Here is a 24,613-nt window from a genome sequence, read left to right as displayed (position 1 = left end):
GGAAATGCATTCCCTTTATGAATTTAATTTTTAATGTATTTCAAATATACGAGATATTTAAAACAAATACAATAACAAATATCGACTCTGACCCAAATCTTTATCTTTGAAACAGTTGCTGCAAATGTACAACTTTTGCCGTAATTTGTTATTGGAAGACGAGATTGGAGCCTGTCAAGTTACATTGACCCACAAGGAAAAAATACCAATACTGTTGAAAAACATATATTTCTGTTTCAAAAAAATTGGACTGGTTAGTCGTGAATGGAACCAAGGAAACGAACTATGTAGACATAAAGTCCCAGAGGCCCGAGGTACGTCCCGTTCTGTTTGTTTCTCCAACCTTTGTTATTACGTTGATCGAAGTCGTCGTTGTTCACTACGACAATGACGTTGATGGAAGTCCAGTCGTGATTGGCCTACCGTGAACTACTCGGCTTATACGAGCCACCTATGTTACCTTTAAAAGTAGGGCCCTTTCCTGCTACGAAATTGCAGACACATTGAGTAAGCCATAAAACTAAAAAAAACCGGGATGAAAATTGCTTTCTTCATTCTTTGTTACCATGAGCGCCTATGGTATTTACTCTGTACACAAGATTAAATAGCGCACGTCGGATTACGCTGTTTGTCAAAGACGCCTACTATTTGCTTCTTAACACTGTAGTATCCATAAAATATCCTAGTCAAATTATGTTATTGCGAGTGAACAAAACAATATTAATATTAAAAAAACAACAACAACAAAACACAGTTAAAGCTCCAAACTCATTCAAGACACATCCACTGTCCGTTATTAAGACTTGTCTTAATCAACTGAGGTATGGGAAATACAGGCAGAGCTCCAGAAGGAGTACCTACACTTTATGCAATTTTTTTAAAATTATGCTAATTTATTCATGACGTTGCAGTTTCTGTGCTCATGAATATTCATTAATTTGTGGCTCAATACATTTTAAAAGGGGCGATATATTATTTTTGGGGGAAGAGTTAGAAAGGGGGATTAGCAATCCTTAGGGGGTCAATACAAAAGAAGGGAGCCATTTGAAGAGCAGCCATGCTCCTCGTGTCTGTTGTTGCACGTGACCTACAGCTGTCAACTGTGTTCGTTCTTCGACTGTGTTCATTCTTCGACGACTTCGACTGGCTTCGACTGGCTTCCATGTGGGGTAGTATTCTTGTGTTCTGTTTTCCTGACTTGAGTTTTTGAATCCACTGTTTATGTTTTTAACGTCTTTCATGTCTTTTCTAGGAGTGTCTAATCCGTGACTCGAACTTGCGATCTTTGAGTTCCCAGCGCACTGTCTTGTCCACTGTACCACGAGTGTCTTCACACAGGAGATAGGATTTAAGTCCTATTCATAGGAGCACTGTCTTCACTAGCATTCAAAAATCTAACTAAACATACTGGATTCGAACCAACGATCGCTCACATTGCTGACATCGTACAAATCAACTGAGCTATGTGGGTGGTCATGCAAATTAAATAATTTGTTGTCATATTTAGCTTTATTGCCAAATGGTGTTTGCGAGAAAAAGATGGGCAGGCAAGGGAATTGAACCCAGGTCCTCCTGATCACTATGTAAATAACTGACCCACAAGACCACAATGGATTAACTGGATGTGTTTGCATTTGATAAGACTATATAGTGTGTATATATATAGAAATACAACATATTTCTATTATTGAGTTACAATTGTCCAAAAAATTGCCAATTTTGTGTTTTTACTTGTGTAAACTATATGCATGCCATAACCCGTTAGTGTACATCTTGCCAATTGGGTGTTTGCCATTTGCGTTGCCCATACCTGACCCGACCCTAACCCTAATGTCAAGACACGTTCCTGTTAATAATTCCGTTGCCCATACCTGACCCGACCCTAACCCTAATGTCAAGACACGTTCCTGTTAATAATTCCGTTGCCCATACCTGACCCGACCCTAACCCTAATGCCAAGACACGTTCCTGTTTATAATTGCTCAATAATGATACTCTGTTGTGCACTGTCTGCGGGTACTGTAAAATGACTAATTTTCATTGGGTTTAATTTTCACTGATTTACCATTTCAGGCATATTAAGTGGGTTTTAAATTCACGGTTTCGTCATTTAGATAATGTGTTCTATGCTAAATTGTACATATTCACTGTGTTTTAATTTAGCGCATTTTCCAGTCAGCGAAATAAGCTAAATTAAAACCCAGTGAATAATTACCCCATTTACAGTAAGTTGCATTGATGTCAACTGATTAAACAAGTCGCATTTAAGTAATTTCCACTATTAACAAGTGGTTAAATTGTGACAATAAATGTGTGGACAAATATTTGAGATTAATTTTGGTGTAGACAACTCTCGTTTAATTATTTTACACCATTACAAGTTGTTAAATTGAGAGAATAAATGTCTCAACAAATATTAAATACTTAGTTTGATGTAAACAACTCACGTTTGATTAATTCCCACAATTACAGGTTGTTAAATTGAAAGAATAAATGTGCGGACAAATATTTTAGACTTATTTTGGTGTAGACAGCTCTCGTTTAATTATTTTACACAATTCCAAGTTGTTAAATTGAGAGAATAAATGTATGGACAAATATTTTAGACTTATTTTGGTGTAGACAGCTCTCGTTTAATTATTTTACACCATTACAAGTTGTTAAATTGAGAGAATAAGTGTGCGGACAAATATTTTAGACTTATTTTGGTGTAGACAGCTCTCGTTTGATTAATTCCCACAATTACAAGTTGTTAAATTGAGAGAATAAATATACGGACAAATATTTTAGACTTATTTTGGTGTAGACAGCTATCGTTTAATTATTTTACACCATTACAAGTTGTTAAATTGAGAGAATAAATGTGCGGACAAATATTTTAGACTTATTTTGGTGTAGACAACTCTCGTTTAATTATTTTACACCATTACAAGTTGTTAACGTGAGAGAATAAATGTATGGACAAATATTTTAGACTTATTTTGGTGTAGACAGCTATCGTTTAATTATTTTACACCATTACAAGTTGTTAAATTGAGAGAATAAATGTGCGGACAAATATTTTAGACTTATTTTGGTGTAGACAACTCTCGTTTAATTATTTTACACCATTACAAGTTGTTAACATGAGAGAATAAATGTATGGACAAATATTTTAGACTTATTTTGGTGTAGACAGCTCTCGTTTAATTATTTTACACCATTACAAGTTGTTAAATTAAGAGAATAAATGTGCGGACAAATATTTTAGACTTATTTTGGTGTAGACAACTCTCGTTTAATTATTTTACACCATTACAAGTTGTTAAATTGAGAGAATAAATGTATGGACAAATATTTTAGACTTATTTTGGTGTAGACAGCTATCGTTTAATTATTTTACACCATTACAAGTTGTTAAATTGAGAGAATAAATGTGCGGACAAATATTTTAGACTTATTTTGGTGTAGACAGCTATCGTTTAATTATTTTACACCATTACAAGTTGTTAAATTGAGAGAATAAATGTGCGGACAAATATTTTAGACTTATTTTGGTGTAGACAACTCTCGTTTAATTATTTTACACCATTACAAGTTGTTAACGTGAGAGAATAAATGTATGGACAAATATTTTAGACTTATTTTGGTGTAGACAGCTCTCGTTTAATTATTTTACACCATTACAAGTTGTTAAATTGAGAGAATAAATGTGCAGACAAATATTTTAGACTTATTTTGGTGTAGACAACTCTCGTTTAATTATTTTACACCATTACAAGTTGTTAACGTGAGAGAATAAATGTATGGACAAATATTTTAGACTTATTTTGGTGTAGACAGCTATCGTTTAATTATTTTACACCATTACAAGTTGTTAAATTGAGAGAATAAATGTGCGGACAAATATTTTAGACTTATTTTGGTGTAGACAACTCTCGTTTAATTATTTTACACCATTACAAGTTGTTAACGTGAGAGAATAAATGTATGGACAAATATTTTAGACTTATTTTGGTGTAGACAGCTCTCGTTTAATTATTTTACACCATTACAAGTTGTTAAATTAAGAGAATAAATGTGCGGACAAATATTTTAGACTTATTTTGGTGTAGACAACTCTCGTTTAATTATTTTACACCATTACAAGTTGTTAAATTGAGAGAATAAATGTGCGGACAAATATTTTAGACTTATTTTGGTGTAGACAACTCTCGTTTAATTATTTTACACCATTACAAGTTGTTAAATTGAGAGAATAAATGTATGGACAAGTATTTGAAACTTATTTTGGTGTAGACAACTCTCATTTGATTAATTCCAACAATTACAAGTTCTTAAATTGACAGAATGAATGTATGGACAAATATTGACCATTATATTTGTGAGTAAATACCTGTTGTTTAATTAATTTCCACCTCTACAAGGTTGAGAGAATAAATGTGTCGACAAATATTTGATACTTATTTAGGTGTAAGAACTCGTGTTTGACCAACTTCCACCATTGCAAGTTGTTAAAATAATGAAATAAATATACTGGTATCATTGGATATTTGATTTAATTGTGAAACTTTCTAACAAAATGTTAACTGCTGGCTTCGAACCCTCAATCAACAATTCCGCAGACACGGTATAAATTCCACAACACCACAGAAGATATTCGTCTGTTGCCTGAATTGTTTTCGTAATATAGGGAACGCCATCGACACTTTAACAAAACTTACCTTGACTTGGGTCTTGTTTATCTCTTGTCACAATCTGGAAACTGTTGAACAAATTGCGCGTCGTCTAGTTTAAGACGTTAGTTATTTTATTATTTATTCATTCAGTTTTGTATGGTGGAGTTTTGTGAGGTTTATTATTCTTTTGCGACGTTCTTTGTTTACTTGTTTACGGTTTGAGAGATTTCAGTTTATTTGATTTACGTTTTTACGGTAGCTCTGAGCGGGACTCGAACCCACTGTCTTTTCAAGCTAATTTTGTTTTATTTTGATGGCACGCTTGTGTACCACGCCACGACGTTGGTCGTTAAGTGGTGTTCATTTTTCTAACTACTCCAGTGTTCCGATGAGTTGAACGGAAAAGCCAAAACGATTGCTGGTTTCTGATTGCTTCGGTTCTGGTGAGTGTGTATCTAGTGTGATTCGAACCCATGTCGTTTGTATTGGGCGTTTTTTTATTTTCCATGTTAGCTACGCCGTAATATGCAACCACTTCCCCGTTTTATTGTGATTTTGAGTGTTTAATGATGTCTTCCTCACCCGTCATGACCCAGTTTCAACCACACGGCCATTTTGCAACACAGTTCGTGACCCTCGGCGTCACCCGACTGACTATATGAGCGTTCTGTTCAACTGTTAAGCTAGGATTTATTACCGTTATTATCATTATATTGTCACGTGATTTGTTTTACCTTATGTGTAATGTCTTAAGTATCTTTATTGTAATTTGTATATACCAATTCGTATATACCGAGGAAACGACCCCGATTGAAGGTCATGTATTTTATGACGTCACCAATTCGTGTGTAGGTACTGCTTCTAGATCTGTGCCGAAATACCATATGTTTGTTGCTCATAATGGAAATAAATTTATCACTCTCGCTACTGGTTCTAAGACATAATAAAAGTTTCCAAGTTTTAAGTGGATAGAAAAATTAATGGGCATGACCTGAGCTTGATCCCATATCTTAACTGACTCCATTAAAAATTATGATGCATAATAAAAACCATATTTTCCCCAAAAAATAAGTTTATATAAGCAAATAATTCCCAATTTAGATTCTCAGTCGAACAAGGGTGGTAAAAATTGCATTCGTAACATCACTATTTTGTTTTGGGGTTTAATTTATTGGTCAACCAATATTCCATATGTTTTGATGAATTTATAAGATGAAGGTATGCCAGTGGTGTGATATGCGATGAAGAGCTAGAAATCTTGACAAGTTGTATAAATTAGTGACTCTGTTAAGTATCTGATTAGCATTCATCTCAGAACATTTTGCTAATGCCCTTATTTATTTGCAAAGCATGTATACACTTGTAATTGTATTTTGAGTGTTTGAATGCATGTACAGTTGCTCATTTATGTTAATGCAGACAAACTTGTTTCAAGTAAAATCGATATGCTATCGATTAGGCAAAGGTAACTTTCTACAAATATTTTCAGTCAAACTTTGTTTGCAAATTAGCCCATTTTATTGTATATTTAGACAAATTAGTCATGTCCTCACAAAAATTATTCTGTTTATTTACCTTTGGTTTAGTAAATGGTCAGAATATGACTGCATTAATTATACACTGTTCTTTAATTTCGCTATTTTTATTAATAAGTATAATTCACTAAATTAAATTCACATGGGCATGTAGAAAAAAACGATAGAACTTATTGTTTCCTTGCCAAGTTTGTGAAAATGAAACCAAGGGAAATTGCTCAAAACGTGAAAATAGTGAAATTACCGTACGTGTCATTGAAAATAAATGGTTTTATAGTATAAACTTACAAGTGGTAGTCATTCTCATGTCTATGTTAAATGCATGATTGTAATAGAAATAACCTGTAAAAATGTGGTCCACTAGAAAAATAAAAATAAACTAAACTAAACTAAAATAAAAACTCTAATCTGCTTACCAAATATTTAGTTAGCCTGTTACAGGAACTGCAATTTTTTTTTTCTTAGCCCTTAGAAACATTAATATGCACTGAATGGAATCGCTTTTAAATGCTACAAAGTACAAGAGTTCATTTTTTGTGAGATCTTTATCTTGATCACCATATTATATGTACATTTTTCATTTGACATACTGTATGCCTGTCTACCTAAACATTTTACAAGTCAAGTGACTGTCTGTTCTTGCAAACTAAATACTGTAGAATACTTTATTTTCGCTTGGAATTTATTTTCGCTATTTTCGCTGAAGGGATGATTCCGTGAAAATAAAATCCAGCGAATATACTTTTTTTCCTATATTTTACATTAAACTCATCAAAAATCAGTGAAAATAAATTCCATACAAAATGCCCAAAAAGCCTTTTCAGTGAAAATTAATTCCAGCGAAAATAAAGTATTCCACAGTAGTTAATATTTCTAGCAGCAAAAAATCACTGACTTTACTTAATCTTTTCAGAAAGTGTGTAGACTACTTGAGTCATTCATCTCTGTGACTTGTACATCTAATTAAAAGACTTCAGTTATGACGGATAATGTCAAAGAAATCCTTCAGGGTATAGGAAATGGCATGAAAGATGCATTTGCAGGCACCTTGAAGATATATAGCATGGACAGTGAGCTGAGTGCTCGTGAGGAAAAAGTAAGAAAGAAAAGAGAAGAGTGGGCACGATTGAAAGGAAGACCACCACCAAAGAAGGAAGCAGGGTATGTCATGCATGGGTGTCACTGTCAATCCAACTGCAAAATTGTTCAATATGATGACAAATTGAATAATTTTACACTGGCTAATCTATTCTAATAACAACAATTTGTAAGATTGGTCATGTGATAGTTATGATGAATAAAACACAAGTGATTATGTAGGCGAATGATTTATCTGTTAAGTAAATATCACCACCAAATGTGTCAACTATGCACAATGTGTGGTACTTTATTCTGGTATACCACAGTCCCTCCACACCTGGTTAGGAAACGTGTTTCGCGTTCGTAAAATTAGTTTACCGGTAATCCCCACACTGTCTACATTAACATAAAATTAGCATATAGTATGACATCATTTTCACCCAGAATACCTCGCAATTAATTTCTGCGCAGGCGTACACAACTTTATTTTCATGTTTCACTGCTGTGAAAGTTTCAACTTACTGACTTCTGGGCATTTTATTTTAACGGAATGCAGGAAAAACACAAAGATTTCGTCGACAGTGATATTGATTGGGGTGACATAATGGATCGCCACCACCACTTGGAAAAAAACGAATGAAAAAATAAGAGAACAGCAATGGAAATAATATTTGCCATTTTTTGGGATATCTAATCTCCATATTGTACTAACTATATAATAGTTTAAGCCGAAATGTGCATATACGAAGGTCGATACGATCGGATACTTTCAGCATAACGGCGACAATAGTAGGTATCGCCATCTTGAAAACAAAAATTCTGCCGAGCACATGTAACAGGTAACGTGACATAATGTTATTAATTATGATTAGAATAGAATGGGTCATATGACAACATAAACGGTTTGGTTATCTAAAAGCTACAATTAATTCTATCTTTTAAGTTTCGGTAGTTCCTATTTCTCACGGAATAACATTTTCTGTTAGCGACACCAAACAGCCATCTTGAATGAATGAATGACTGAAATGAACACCTTCCCAGCACTTATGCACAAAGTAAAAAATATTGTCCAAAATTAATGTATCAAATCACAAATTGATAACGACTGTGTTTGTTTTGGGGGTGGTAACGCGATTCACCAGGGTTGAAACTTTCGTGGTACTATTGCCGTAACGCATACAGTAATAATAAATGAACATGGAAGCTACAGTTTGAAATCAAAATCGTTTTTTTTTTCGTTATTTATAATGAATATGGATTTTAAACTACATGTACACGTGCCCTTTCATGAAACCGATATGATCACACAGAGATTTGTAACTTTAAATAAAATTTACCGACTTTGATCAAAAACACGCAATATTTGTAGACGTAACACTGGACGGACGTGCTTCGAACGAGCTCGAAGATAATGCTGTGACGTCACTGCTCTCTCTCCACAAGCAAAACACGCACTGTACACAGGACTCGGGTGATTCACACCTTAGAACAATTTCCTAACCGAGTGTTGAGGGACTGTGGGTATACTATTTACTGCATTAAACCACAGCCAATAAAAAATTGATTTGTTTCTAGTCAGTGTGTGTGTGAGTTCAAAAAATAAAAAAATTGAATTGCATAAAAAATCTTATTATTTCATTCTTTGGAACATCTCAAGAGTAGAAACAAATCATTCTTTTTAGCCTAATATTTCACTCAATTAGTAACACTGTACCAGTTCATAACAAATTACATTGATTATCATCGATTAAAAAGCTGTGTTATTTTGTGTTCCATTTTGTCTTTCAGCGAGACTCGTATTCTGTTCCGTATCATACAGTGTTGTACCTTCAATGGTGGTGTGTTTTGGTGTAGTATAGCAATATTTAATAACATAGTTTTACCGTTATTAGAAAAATTAACTTACTACATAGTTGGTGAGTATAAATTACTTAAGATTTCTAACTACCAATAATAACTACAAACTATGAGTTACAATATTTTGAAGAGTTGTTTCTCAGTGCCTATTTCATTTTCATGTGCATTGTATTGTATAAGTTATACATTCAGCATGTATGGGTAATGTGCAATAAAACCATATATCGGTACATTAATTTGTCCACTCACACATTTCATTAAATTTTTGTGTTTATGCTGCATGTTTCAACCATGCTTGTTGTTTTTAAATATGTGAAAAATAATTTTATCCCCAGTCTGTTCATACAGTATATAATGTACGATTTCATACAGTATATTTTTCATATACTGATATTGATGTGTTTGCTTTTATATGATAATACTGGTGTGGTGATGTACATGGGAAAGTGTGCCTGTGTAACATTTGTGCAGTATTCGAATAAAAAGGAGAAATTAATTCTATTTTTGGATTTTGGTGAAGCCCAATATGTTATATGAGATTAATAATATGAGTATTTCTCAAAACCCAAATTAACTAAGAGAATAAGAATGTCAATGATTCAGCTCAACATAAGCCAAGCAGCATGGAACATTTTGTTTTGTTCGGGTATTTCATGAATCTATAATTAGAAGCTTATCAGGTACAGCCAGTACAATATTGTATCAACAAGGATCTGTGTTTGAAAAGTTGGCATGTGTTTATCAATAGTGGGCAAAAACTAATGTGACTTCGTATATTTAAAGTAATCAATGTCAATAATGTTTATAACAATCATCAGCTATGTCCCTCTGACTATCTTTGAGTCAGTTTTTGTTATGTCTAGATACTACTTTATTTTTAGTCGTGTAATATAAAAACAGTGTCACTGTCCTATCCCATCCTATCCTGCACTGATTTGTACTGTGAACCACACTGTCTGTATTTGGTAATGTTGATTATCCAGGAAATCTCATTATATTTTTTAGGTGATAGTGCAGTTCAAAGTTTAGTTGTGTGGTCATGGCTGGGACCGATGTTATCATATACTTTCAGTGCATTGTGGGTCATACCACTCTTTCTACTTTCTAAAATTGTCAATAGTTTATGGTTTCAGGTAAGAAATATATCTATCAATCAGGGTTTTTTGTCGAAAAAAAATGCAAGAGGGAGCACTACAATTCAGCAGCGCCACCAAGTGGGGAGTTAGAGTTCTCCCTATCAGGGTGTGGAGTTTTTGATAATTCTAAATTAAAATGGAGCGTTCTATGGCTTCCTTGGGGCCAAAATTACTATCAGACAGATCACAGTTGAAGACTGTGGCCACATGTGATCCTTGGTCAATCAGGATTTTATGGTTGCCAGAGGATCTGCTCCCCAGGGTAAGAGGGAGCATGACCATGGCATGAGGGTGCTGCGCCCCTGTTCCCTTGTTTAAAAAAATCCGTGCATCAATCATACTTACCCTATTAGACGGATATATCCAGAAGACGTGTATATCATATGTACTGTATTAGAAGCATGTCTTCAATAGAAACACATATAAACCAAAAATTGCATTTATGGTATGCTAGATCATATACTGGTAAATATCTTAATTTGACCATGGACTGATTTACTTATAAAGCAGATGTACTTTTAATAGTCCACAAACGATAACCTATTTTGGATGGGACATTATCTAGATTTTTTTCATAAAGTGAAAATTCTCTATTAAAGAAAATGTTTGTATTTCTCAATAATTTCAAAGGTAACATAAAAGCACCAATATTTAGTGTAAAATCGTTAGTACATGTATTGCGAGTACCTTTATAATGTACATGTACCTTACATGTAAGTAGCTTTACCTCTTGCCTTATTAATGAGTCAAGACCTTTCATTTTCAGGACATAGGAGATCTTGCCTACAGAAAGTCACGTGGACGTCCACAGATGCTAGGTTTAAGTACTATGGTAGCTGATCTTCTGTTTAGTATAGTTATACAGGCAATATTCCTGATTCAGGTAAATCATACATATCTAATCACTTCCTAGATCATAAGTGTCTTAGTTTTCAATAGAATAGAATCTTTATTGCTATCATTTCCCATATCTGAGGTTTTAATGAAATCCCCGGCAAAAAACGAAAATTCACGAAAATTTTCAACACGCAGATCGAACTGCGGTAGGGAATAGAACGGCAAATGAAAACATGCAACCGATATAAATGAACAATATGCAACATTAGAAGTAAAACAAAATTAATGTATTGCTTATACTGTGATAAATAAACCAGAAATAATAAAAAATCGACAGTGAGGAATCATTTGAATTAGGATTTTCCTGCCGACAAACACACCCAATGCACGTGAACTCAAAATGAATTAAAATGTCTGGGGTTAAACTACGTAAATGATTCCCGGTCTCCACAAATTACGAATCAACTGTCATATAAGATCAATAATAATTAACAATTTTACACAGTAAAAATTATAAAAATTCATAGCTGTTTGAAAAAACTTCTCAGATCTTTATTTGTACGTTCATTGCCATCTTCGTCAAACTCAAAACCCTCAAAGTCCAAGTCGGCGTCACTGTAGCCGTCAAACAAAATCCCTAAAACTTTTTCCTGAAGTTCGTCGATATCGCCCCACACAATTTGGACATTTTTAATCCACGGATTTCACCTTGGTCTATCACCTTGGCACTTTTCATTCATATCTAATCACAATAAAGAGACAAAAAAATAGGATCACTCTGCTGCGATGGCACACGCTGTTTTTGTTTACAGTCTGGCAATCATCTTTGACCTTTATGCATCTGCTTAACTGATTGGCTAAGATGACATCACTACTGGTATTTCATCATCGTAAAGGTCAAATCGTGCCATTGCTTTCTTATCAGACTCTACGCTTATCAATCACGGTGAAAGTTATCATTTAGCAAGTTCCAGCGGTTGGAATGTCTAACTATATGGATATCGCGGTGGACTTGAAATGGGAAGTTTTTTTTTATCCAACGACAGAAGAATAGTTTTCATGACAGAAATGCAATAGCGGTGATGAATGAAAGATGGTAAAAAAGTTGGCAGTCTTCGGCGTGACATTGCGTGACATTGCAAAATTGCATTTATGGATTCGCAAGCTGCTACCAAATATTTTATAAAGCCAAAATAACGTGATTTCAACCACTCTTCCAGGTACGGGTTGCTACAATATTGCAACATTGGTTTTATTGTCGACGACGCTAAAGCCGAATGAGTGCGGCACTTGCTTAGCGGCTCTCCTTATACGATTTGCTTGAATCGTTTCTATGGAAGCACAAACCAAACGGCCGGCCCTTTTTAGGGCCACATCATATTTCAAAAAGAGAACTACCGTTTCTGCTTTAATATATATTTTTATAGACTTGCTGACTTTTATGATTCTGAAAAAAATCAGCGGTGAACGCGCTGCCCTGAAGGCAGAAAGATGTCACAGCTATTGCGTGTTCACCCCATGTTTTACGCAATTAACAATTATATTTAAAGTATTTTTATGAGCATCACAAGAGACTGCAAGAAAGTCAACTGTTGATACAACCACAGTCAATGAATTGAAAATAGTTTTTTATTATTTTTTGTATAGAAAAAGACCCCCTGGGCGTGTGCCCGGATATGACCTCAACTTCTTTATTGTGTGAAAAGTGGGGGGTGGGCGTTTGCCCAGGCATGAGCTCTTACCCAGATAAGTACGGTAACAATACAGAAAAAAACTTAAATTTCTAGACGTAGAAAAACTGGTTAATTTGTATTTTCTGAAGCAGCTAGTTCAAGCATTTCACTTTTAATTGAATTTTCTTGTATATTAAAACAGTTATAGATGTGTTTCACCACATCATTGTTTAAAATATTAATTAATAACTGTTCATTGTTTTTGTTGTCATGAATGATGTTGTGTTTTCTAAACAAACTTTCTCTTTCTTTAGCGTATAACTGAAATGACTGCAAAAAGTGTTGCTCATTTTCAATTTCTTTAATTTCACAAACTGAACATTTTCTATCAGAGATTGGTAGATTATTGTATCTTTCCATTTTAATCTGTTAGTGGTGAGCACTTATCCTCAGTTTGGTCATTGCAATGCGATATAGCAGGTTTTTTTATTACTTGTTAATATTATTATTAATGACAGGTAAATTTATATATTAATAAACTGTTTCATAGTTATGGGGCAGCATTATAAAAAGCACATCTTCCAAAGGCATTTAATTTTGATTTGTGTATGAATAACATAAGTTGATTTTGTGAACAGAGACAAGTTGCAGTACCATGATTAGCATGAAATGTAATGAGCACAGTTCCAAATGTAAAACATTGTTTTATGCGCAGCCAGTGGTGTTTGTATAGAATGTTATTTGAATGTTCATATCTTTGTGTTCATTGTTTTTTTCAGGCTATGTTTGTTGGATTGATACCTCTATCTGGTATGGCTACTCTGTTAAGTCTTTTTCATCTGTGTCTGTTGTATTCTTTATATGCATTTGAATACAAATGGTTTAATATGGGTGAGTACAAATAATTTAATGAGTGCAGAAGTTGGAAAACAAACCCAACTTTGGTGGTTTCATCTTAGCACAGTAAACGTTGGTCAGTGTTTCATCTTTGATGCCTGTTAACTAGTATATACAAGTTTAGTACAATTTATGAGAACAAAGATATGTGACTTGAGAAAATGAGTCAGAATTGGAAACAAGACACAAAGTGTGTGTATATATATATATATATATACCAGTATATATATAGTCCTGCAGTGGAGCTTTCTCTTTTGTTGAAAAGCATTAAGATAGGTTTCAGTGCTAGCTACATTTTTTTGGATGACAAAACACAACACAGTTGATTGGTGTAAAAATTTCCTTTAGAATTGATCTTTTAATGCAATCTTTCTATTGTTTTATTCAAGTTGTGTCTACTTTATACTTCTATAGGTTGGGAAGTTCACAAGCGCATCCACTACATCGAGAGTAACTGGCCTTACTTTGTTGGATTTGGTTTACCTTTAGCTGTGTGCACTTACCTACCCCAGTCACAGATTGTTAGTGGTTGCGTGTTCTCTATGCTGTTCCCTTTATTTATTATTAGTGCCAACGAAGCCAGACCACCAAGACAACTATGGTGAGCATCATAACCGTGCAATTATTTTTTGTTTTCAAATAATTTCTGTTCCAATACTTCATCAAATTTTAAAATTTTGTTTGTTTTCTTCCAGTGAGAAAACTATACGGGTCTTCCATCTGTCTGTAGAACTTGCCAACAAGATATTTCATAAGACGATGAGAACACCAAAATCTGCCACAGATCAGTCCACTGGTACTGTCACCACGTCAATATCATTGTCAACTAGCTAGAGTTGTACTTTTCTTCTCGCATCTACTGTGCATTATATATTGATAGTCATGTCAGAGGTGATATAAGATTTGTCATATAGAATACCATAATTTGAGGCATACTCAACTAAACTTTTATTAATTTTTCATTGTCTTTAAGAAGTCCTCTGTGTTATTTAAAAATCAACTCAGGACTTCTAGTTATTTTTGCATTGAAAGCATAGTCTTGCTGATAAGCATATAACCACCATATTTGCTTCATTGAGCCGAAAAAAAAGTAATGTTTCTAGTCAGTGTAAGAACTACCCAAAAAAGTGTGGGTCAATCAATTATTCAGACATTGCATAGCGCCCATTCTTGATGAAACCTGCAAAATGTGTGCCCTGTCAAATATTTTAGAAAATAAAAAATACCTCACAACCCCATATTTGAAAAAAATTTAATCATTTTTTTTGGGAGACTAAAGGATTGCATATATATGCTTTAATTCAGCCAAGGTTCAATGTATTTCTTGGCTCATATGCACCTCTGTTAGATATGTGCTTCTAATGGAATAAATGCAGTTCATAAAGTTCGTATCAATTCATAAACCCGTATGAATTGATACGCCCATGTTCTTGTAACAAGGGAAGTAACTACCGATAATCACATGCGTCTTTTAATGAATTTGGTTTGTGATAATTTACTACTGCCTAATCTGATATTAGATTAGAAGTATACATGTACTTGTATTAACATCTATATAATCTGCCAGTTGTAGATTGACTCGCATCTAATTTAGATGGTTTATTCACATCCTGTGATTATTACGTATACATAGATATATTCAAGTTTAGTAATTCATATTAAAATAATATTAGTACTATAATATTAATACAAATAATTAATCAGTAATTAGTCAGATATTTAGTGCTACTTTTATAGAATGTATCTAAGTGTTAACCATAGTGTAAAACTTGAACTTAAAGATATTAGTTGGTGGTTACACCCCACTGATTGTCGTTTATTGAAAACAATTATTGTGCCAATGTGTAATATGCAAGCATGTTTTATGTAATATTATATCAATATACCAATATGTATATTATCTCTTAATGGCAAAAGCTGTGTCCACATTATCAGCGATTTTGAAGTGTCTTTGACTTTATTTTTTTCAGTGAGTGTGTCATGTTTTCAGCTTTCAGTTATAGTTATATTGGTGGATATTTATGTCAGTCACATACAAAAATATCTTTTTAAAGTATTTGCAATTTTATATAAAGTGTACCATGCTCACTCTATATAACTCAAATACTTGCGACAACAATTAATATTTATGGGTAATTTTCTATTCATTGCGAATGCTGTGGGTCGAGCGCCTGCAGCAAAAATTGAACAGTTTGTTAATTCAGGCCAACATCATCACCAAATCTCATCAAAGTTCTGAGGATATGGTAGTTCCCTGGAAAAAACGAGCCTTTCTAAAAATGAATTAATAACTATGAAGAAATTTATTGTTCCTGTAATTTAAAGACAACTCAAAGACTTTCCAATTTATTTGTTATAGCTCAATGTTGATTTCTAAGAGGGGAATATTGTGTTATAATACCCTTAAAATACCCTTCATCAAATGTGTATATCACATTAATATGCCCAAAATATACAATGGTTTGATATCACTGTGTTTCTATGACCTTTGTTTGTTCGTTCGGTTTCACGTATAAAGCAGGATCTCACAATGAACAGAAAATGGTCTACTGTAAAGTCTGTATTAGAAGCCGCGACTTCTATTAAAATGGTACAATGCAACAGAGGGGATGCGGTTTCTATTGGAGCTATCTACACATAGGAGAAATGGTGAATTTTTGGTTCTCAATTGCTGAAAAAGAATGGGTGCGACTCTATTAGTGATGCGGCTTCTAATGGAGATTTGATGGTATTGTTATTATGGTAATTTTATTGTGTGGTTGAATAAATTCTGTACTGTTAGGAGCTACATTATGGGTGTTTTTTGCCCTGGTTGGATATCTATGGTGCTTGCCATTCCTGGACATTTTTGTTACACACAAAAAATTTATTGTTGATTGTAGGTAATATAGAGAACATTTAATTTAGACAGTGTTATTTCCAGTATCAGTTTTCTTGCAGTTGTGCTGGCGCAACTGACTTGGAAGATCCAAATTTAATTTCTCTTGTATTAACCACACACTGTCCAATTTAAGATAAAAATAAAATAATGATAATTATAAAGTCCTTCAGCATGTGCTGGTACCCACATGTAAATAGCTGAAATTAGAAATAGATATCTCATTAATGTCTACCTTTGAGCGCATTGTGAACCCTAATTAGTGTATCGTATGTGTATCTTGTGCATTATTGTTACTCATTAAGCATGCAGGTGATTTCATTATGAAACAAAGAACTCAATTAAATATGTTAAATAGTTGTTTTCTTCTGTAATTTGCTATGTTGTCAAAGTAATATTAGTTACTGTATACTTGTCAGGAATATCTATAGTAAGGTGTGTTCATAACTGACTTACTTTTTATCATTCAGAACTGTATTTGTTTGTTTCAACTGCAGTAGAGTGGTAGTTATTTTAAAATAGTAAATTGCAGCTAAAAACTGCATCGCTTATTTACATTAATGTGTTTTCACCTGCAACTATGAGGTTTAATCATTTTGACAATTTTTGTCTTAGAGTGGCTTGGCACCAGTATTAATGTATTATATATTTTAGGTTTTTTTTTTAAGCTTTGTTTTTTAATAGGTATTCAAAAAAGAACTGAAAATATTGGGTTGTTTTTAATATCTGTGAAAGTGATATTACCGTACATGTATGTACTAGATAAATATGAATACTGAGTATTCATTAGCTAATTTTGTGTCTGTATGTATAAATTGTGTTTGATATTTTCTGTACAAGCATCATATTATGTCATTTCAAGATTGGGGGGGGGCACAATTTTAGCACCTCATAATAGTTTGACTAATATTTATTACCCCTCCCATAAACTAATCCATTATGCTCCATAGTATAGGAATGTAGAAAATTAAAGTCAGGTTTAATTTTTACAAAAAAATTTAACCATTTACGCCGTGTACCGTAATGTGAAAGGTTGAGTATGAAGCATGAATTTTTAGAATGTATGTACATTGTTATTTTCAGAGTACAGTTTGTAATTTAATTTTTTAATTATTTCTATGCAGTTCAGATTGTCAAAAATGTATGTTGGCATGAATTTAAATAAAGCTACGATGAAACCATGTTTTGTTTCTACTACTGGTTCTCTTCCTTACACAACACAACTTATAGTGTGTATCCACACTGCTAGTACATCCCCATGTTAAAAGTACATTCCTTTGCAAGCCAGCACTAAAAACCAGCAAATAAATCTATGCTGATTTAATAAGCCACACACACAGCGATGGATAGGCTGAGTTCTCGTTCACTGATAGCGCCCTCCTTTGGCCAACAAAACGTTACTTTCTTTTTTCACGATGTTTCTGCAAATCTAGTTATATAACAACAAAGCTTCACTCACTCTGGTGGTATTTAAATATAGATATCTTAAGGCACTTGTAAGACTTTGATAAAAGTCATAACTAGGTACGTCTTCATAGTGATTTGCATAAACTATTTACTAGTATTGAAAATTATTTTGCATAATAATAAGGGGTCTTTTTACAACATTGTTTGTTGCGTTTGTATCTCAAGTACCATTTGGTTTTAAGTCAGTTTGAAAACAACATACACAAGTTTTCTATTATTATTATTTGCATATTTAATTGGTTTTATGTTTTCCTAATACATAATGTATCATTAAAACCACTTTTCCATATACAATAAAATTTGTGAAGTAGACTACTTGATGAACAATGTAAAGTTTAAGTTCACGTTTGTTGACAAGGTCATTTTCATTAAATAATTTCAGCTAGGAATGTTCAGCCACACATGGTTCAGAGCGTTTGTTAGGATTCAATAAATAAATGGTACTAGTTTATATAGGTGAGTACAATTGCGACCAAAATAGCAGGGAAAACAGAACTAGTCTTAATTATAGATTAAGGAGATTAGCAAACTTAGCTTCTTAATTACAGAAATTCCTCTCAGCTTTCTACCAGATTGTATGACAAAAATATTTGATTTTTAAATTTACCATGATTAATTGTCAACCAAGAGTTGTAGAAAACTACTCGCCTCAACATTCAAAAGATTTTACTTTGGAAATGTAACTAGCTTGCAGTTAAACATGATAACACAGTGGTATCAGATATGGCATCAATGTCACTTGTCTGGCATGTAATTTCGCTAGTTCAAGATGTAGATAATTCAAATAAAGTATGTTCTCACTACAGTCAGCTGGCGCACACGTGATAATTAAATAAATATGATATTTACTATATGGGGGCCGCCATCTTGAATGACGCATAAAACTAAATAAGAGACAAGTTGTGAAACGCGTTTTTCAGATTCCTACAAATCAGGACAAAAATACCAATCTTTCACAAAAATACGGTCCGTTGGGGTTATATAAAGAACACTTTCCTGGGTGTATTTAAAACTAAAAATTGGCATTCCAGCTCAGCAGCCAATCAACGACGGCCTAACGCTTAGATGACAATTTCGGTTTCAAATACCCCGGCTTAGTGTTCTAGGTTCTTCGCGTAATTAGGTGTTCATTAGCCCTGCGTACAGTGCTGTGTGTACGGGGACGCGGTCGGTTGATAGATGTCCCCACCACAGCCCTGCGAACTTCCATAGACAAAGTTCGGGACTTTGAAAAATATAACTTTTTCAATGAAATAACATGCCCAGGTACCAAAAATGATGATCGATTACCAGATATATCCAGAACTCCTAGTTCGGAGTCCAATTGTGGATGAAATCGGCTAGTTTGCCCTAAAAACAAACGCATTCTCTCGCGTGAATGAAATTAAAAATGGCGGCGTTTGGTGGATAATTCCTCCGGTACCTACGCATTTACAATTTGTCCGTCGTTACTAGTTGTTATTTAAAGACATTTCAGTTTCAGATAACTTTGTAATGGTTGTTACAGATAACTATCGTCATTTCAGCCGATTTCGGCTGGGCAACTACTTATTTTTAACTTGCGCACCAATTACGGTGCGCTCCCGGACTTTGTCTATGGAGGTACACAGGGCTGTGGTGGGGGATAGCCCTGCGTACAGTGCTGTGTGTACGGGGACGCGTTCCGTTGATAGATGTCCCCACCACAGCACTGCGAACTTCCATAGACAAAGTCCGGGACTTTGAAAAATGTAACTTTTTTAATTAAATAACATGCCCAGCTACCAAAAATGATGATCGATTACCAGATATATCCAGAACTCCCAGTTCGGAGTCCAATTGTCATTGAAATCGGCCACTTTGCCCTAAAAACTATCGCATTCTGTCGCGTGAATGAAATTAAAAATGGCGGCGTTTGGTGAATAATTTCTCCGGTACCTCCGCGTGTCCGTCTTTACTAGTCGTTTTTTAAAGACATTTCAGTTTCAGATAACTTTGTAATGGTTGTTACAGATAACTATCGTCATTTCAGCCGATTTCAACCGGGAAACTACTTATTTTTAACTTGCGCACCAATTCCGGTGCACTCCCGGACTTTGTCTATGGAGGTATGCAGGGCTGTGGTGGGGACATCTATCAACGGAACGCGTCCCCGTACACACAGCACTGTACGCAGGGCTATGGTGGGGGACATCTATTATATCTATAAATATTAGGCTATGCCAATTCATAGAAAGCAAGAATATCATAAACAACAATCAGGCAGGATTCAGAAAAGGGTACCGGACAACTGATCACATTTTTGTCTTAAAAACAATAGTTCATAAATATCTGAAACAAAACAAAAAAATTTATACTTGCTTCATCGATTTTAAAAAAGCGTTTGACAAAGTGTGGAGAGAAGGATTATTCTATAAACTGCTAAATAATGGTATTACTGGAAATATCTACAAATTAATTCAAAATATGTACCAGAATACAAAGGCATGCATTCGTTTCGGTGATAAGATATCTCCGATATTTGAAACTATCACAGGTGTAAGACAGGGATGTGTTATGAGTCCAATGCTTTTCAATCTATACGTCAATGACTTAAATAGTCCAATACAAAACAATGACAAAGATCAAGTTCAACTTAATAACATCAAAATTAGCTCACTGTTTTATGCAGATGATCTAGTTTTAATATCAGAAACAAATAAAGGTCTACAGAGATCAATCAATAATTTGGAGAAATATTGCCAAAATTGGAAACTCCAAGTGAATATGTCAAAAAGTAAAATTGTAATATTTAAAAGAGGATACTTGAGAAATACTGAAAAATTTACATATCAAGGTCAAAATATTAGTTGTGTATTTTCATACAACTACCTTGGGGTATCATTACAGTCGAATGGTAAATTCAGCGACACAAGAAATAATTTGGCAGACAAAGCCACAAGAGCTTTATATGCAATGATGACTTCTGTGCCAAAAGAAACTGACTGCAAAACAATGTTACACCTATTCAAAACATGTATAAGACCAATACTAGTATATGGATCAGATGTATGGGGCTTCGAAATTCAAGAAAATAATAAATGGGACATTACACCAATCGAGAAAACCCATCTGAAATTTAGTAAAAGAATGCTTGGATTGAATAAATTTTCATCAAATCTAGCTTGTAGAGCAGAAATAGGTGAACTACCATTACTAGTAGACATCAAAATAAATCTTATAAAGTATTTGGCACGGATCAAAGAACTTCCAGAATGTAATTTAACAAAACAGGCATACCATGAACAGATAAACTGCAAACTCCCATGGATTATGTCAATTTACAAAGAGTTAAATAAGGAAGATAACACATTAGATATAAAGAATATCAATGACAAATTGAATGCAACAAAACAAAATATAAAGAGAATAGGAAACAATATTAAACAAAAATATATTGAATTCTGGAAGGAGACAATTATGGATAAACCTAAGTTGAGAACATATACTCAATTCAAAACAAACTACAACTTTGAAAGTTACTTAATTATACTGAATCTAAAACATAGAATTTCTGTCTCTAGATTCCGAACAAGTAATCACAGCCTAGCAATAGAAAAGGGTAGACATACCCAACCTAAAATTTCTTTGGAAAACAGGATTTGTAAACAATGTACTTTAGCAGACATAGAAGATGAAATGCATCTCCTCATCAAATGCCCAAAATATCACACACTGCGAATGGATATATTCTCAAATATACAGTTTCCTGATGAAACAAAAACTGACCAACAGAAATTTACATACTTAATGAAAAATTCTAACACAAATGTAATCAAACTTGTTGGAGAATTTATACACAGCTCGTTCTTAATGAGAAACGAGAAAGATACTTAACAAAAACACTAAAATCTATCATTTATTATTTGCTATAGTTATTTTGTTATTTTGTTTTTTAATATCTTACTTTTGTTGCTATAAACTGATGGAAACACTGTATTTCTAAGGATGCAATAAATTATCTTTATTATTATTATTCTATCAACCGAACGCGTCTCCGTACACACAGCACTGTACGCAGGGCTAGGTGTTCATATGCAAGGGATTTTTCCACACAAAAACGACGAATTAGGCCGAATTTTGTTATCGGTTGGCTTAATATAACCCCAACGGACCGTATTTTTGTGAAAGATTGGTATTTTTGTCCTGATTTGTAGGAATCTGAAAAACGCGTTTCACAACTTGTCTCTTACCGGTATTTAGTTGTATGCGTCATTCAAGATGGCGGCCCCCATATAGTAAATATCGTATTTATTTTATTATCACGTTTGCGACAGCTGACTGTGGTTCTCACATTGAGATTATTGTCGACACTTATTAATTAAAGGGCGCCGCCGCGGTGGTCGTCGTGTAGTGCGTCTTCTAATATCATGTAAACAAACAATGTATTTTACACGCGTTGTATACATCGCTATGAGTCCCATATCGAACAGGACGCGGAGCGACAACCACTGCCCTTTAATATTCTGGTAATTCATGCATCGGATTAAATTCGCTGAAATGACATGTAGTGTACAACAGTAACTAAATTAGCTTCATAGTATGACTTGATGAATATTGATTTACTTACGACTGAAGTGTTTATATACACGCGCAGATTTAGGGGTAGCCCCCCCCCCCCCACCACCACCACCACCATTCAGCCCGCAGAATGAAAACAAAAGCCACGTCAATAGTAGCGCCCCCTCTTACTGAATTTCTGGATCCGCCAGTGATATATGATAATATGTTAGTGTTTATAATGAATTACGATTTTACTTGTAAAAACAAATCAAATTGGAGTTCTCAGATATATTCTTACCTACAAATAAAATATATGGGGAAATATACAAGTTGTATGCGAGTATCGTCGGGGGCGGAGCTACGTCACAAGACGTTCCACGTTGCTAAGACGCGCACCACTCAACCTGTACATGCATTTCTGTGGGCTCTGTGCGCGCTGCTGTGGAACGCCGGTCGAGCCGGTGAAAATTCGAGAAAACAACACAAACTCAACTTTGAAGTAATCCCGGACATACCAAATTTATATATGTTACACACGTAGAGCTAATCTTGTTACACTGTTCAGGGGAGTCTCAACAACCACCCCAAAGTACCGTTTTCTGCGATTTTTTGGCCTTTGTTTTCACCGCCAGGGTTGCCAAGCGGTGAAAATGCCCGGATGTCCGCCCCCGAGGATTCATTTTTTCAAGTACAGTAAGTAAAACTGAACGTCACAGCTAATGATTGGGCAGCCAACATTACAGTTTCCCGACCGCATTTTCGCACTTTTATACAAATTCAACAAATAAAGCATATTGGGGGAATTTTTAAAGCTGACGATACAGGAAATCTGAAAAACACATGTATCTTAGAGTACGAGCAAGACCACTGGACAACGTTGTGCGCAACTCGGCAACCTTTGACACGTACTGTCAGCAGACGACATTTTTTTGTTGGCGGGAGTTATCAATACATAAATGTCTCCCTCGTGCATAGCATCGCTTGAGTAATATTTCAACACTTTATTCTTATTTTTCCATATTTTATAGTCCTACTGTTATCTAATTGAAATGAGCCCACCCCCCCGTCGTTGACCGAAATTTAAGTTCCAAAGCGACCAGGCCCGTAGCCAGCACTTTTGAATAGTGGGTTCGAAAACAAAAATAATATATTTGACGTGAAACGTGTGAATTTTATAATATTAGAAAAGTGTCTTTGAGCTCTGTTACAGGCATTTTTATATTCTCGGTTTTAAATTCAATTGGTTTACTTTGTGTTACGTTGGTAAGTTATTTCACATAACATCATTGAACTATTTTACCATATGATTTTAGAGAAGGGGTCCTGAGCCATTCCCCACCCACAGACAAACGCACCCACACCCTAGATTCACTACGGCAAAATGTTGTACACAAAAAAGACAAGACTATACCTATCTTAGCATTATTATTATTTTAAGGTTGAATGCTACTCACGAGATTTTTCGCTCTTCGCAGATGTTAGCGCACATAAAAGTAACACGATTTCACGTCGAAATCTGTCTACAATTATTCATTTTAGTATTAGTAAATTGTGTATTATGTAATTTTATTTCTGTACAGGGCCTCAGTCCATCGTAGAAAATGTAATGAGTAGAAAAGTGCATAGCACGTTTTAAAAACAATACAACATCCATATAAACATATGGTACTAAGTTAAGCTGGATTAATATTCATCTCGTCGCTCGAAAACTTTTAAAAGACACAGAGCTAGTTGATAAATGGTGTTGCAGTTTGTGTAGCGACGAAGTAAGCCCAGACTGTCAGTATTTGCATAATTGCATATTGCATTATTTGACAAAAGATCAACCCTTAGATCATTTAAAATGGACATATAAAAACAAAGTGAATTTCATTTTCTACCATGCTAAATTCAAGCATATCACTGCAAAAACTAAACATTTATTGATCTAACTATATTTTTGTGTGTCTACCTAATTCAACATTGTTTATGGCCAAAACAGCGAAAACTCGTCAGTATATATTTTAGTCTATAATTGCTTGCCAATAAATCTCCCAGGTTTTAATACTACTTTGATTTTTCCGAAAGTGCACAG

The 24,613-nt window shown here is 34.3% G+C and overlaps 1 protein-coding gene across 2 annotated transcripts; it reads left to right on the top strand.

Moving 5' to 3' along the window:
• The first annotated feature begins 132 nt into the window (after window positions 1–132).
• Window positions 133–17,732, top strand: LOC100370436 (etoposide-induced protein 2.4-like). 2 transcript variants are annotated; one of them, XM_002740266.4, is made up of 8 exons: window positions 133–314; window positions 7,107–7,354; window positions 9,062–9,189; window positions 10,136–10,263; window positions 11,033–11,149; window positions 13,556–13,667; window positions 14,088–14,274; window positions 14,369–17,732. In XM_002740266.4, the coding sequence occupies exons 2-8, from the start codon at window positions 7,173–7,175 to the stop codon at window positions 14,505–14,507; spliced, it is 993 nt and encodes a 330-aa protein (XP_002740312.1). In that variant the 5' UTR covers window positions 133–314; window positions 7,107–7,172; the 3' UTR covers window positions 14,508–17,732. The 2 variants fall into 2 exon arrangements, with proteins under 2 accessions (XP_002740312.1, XP_085352985.1); XM_085496859.1 differs by lacking the exon at window positions 133–314 and adding an exon at window positions 1,254–1,465.
• Window positions 17,733–24,613: the final 6,881 nt, after the last annotated feature.

This window comes from Saccoglossus kowalevskii, chromosome 3 (genome assembly GCF_978046115.1).
Source record: "Saccoglossus kowalevskii chromosome 3, keSacKowa6.1, whole genome shotgun sequence".
In the NCBI taxonomy this organism is placed as follows: domain Eukaryota; kingdom Metazoa; phylum Hemichordata; class Enteropneusta; family Harrimaniidae; genus Saccoglossus; species Saccoglossus kowalevskii.
Note: the sequence above shows the minus strand (reverse complement) of the source record. Positions and strands in the feature narration are given on the sequence as shown.

Coding starts and splice junctions, on each gene's coding strand:
- LOC100370436 (XM_002740266.4), top strand. CDS start 7,173: ATGACGGATAATGTCAAAGAAATCCTTCAGGGTATAGGAAATGGCATG. Junction 9,190..10,135: donor ATTAACTTACTACATAGTTG/GTGAGTATAAAT, acceptor TATATTTTTTAG/GTGATAGTGCAGTTCAAAGT. Junction 11,150..13,555: donor AGGCAATATTCCTGATTCAG/GTAAATCATACA, acceptor TGTTTTTTTCAG/GCTATGTTTGTTGGATTGAT.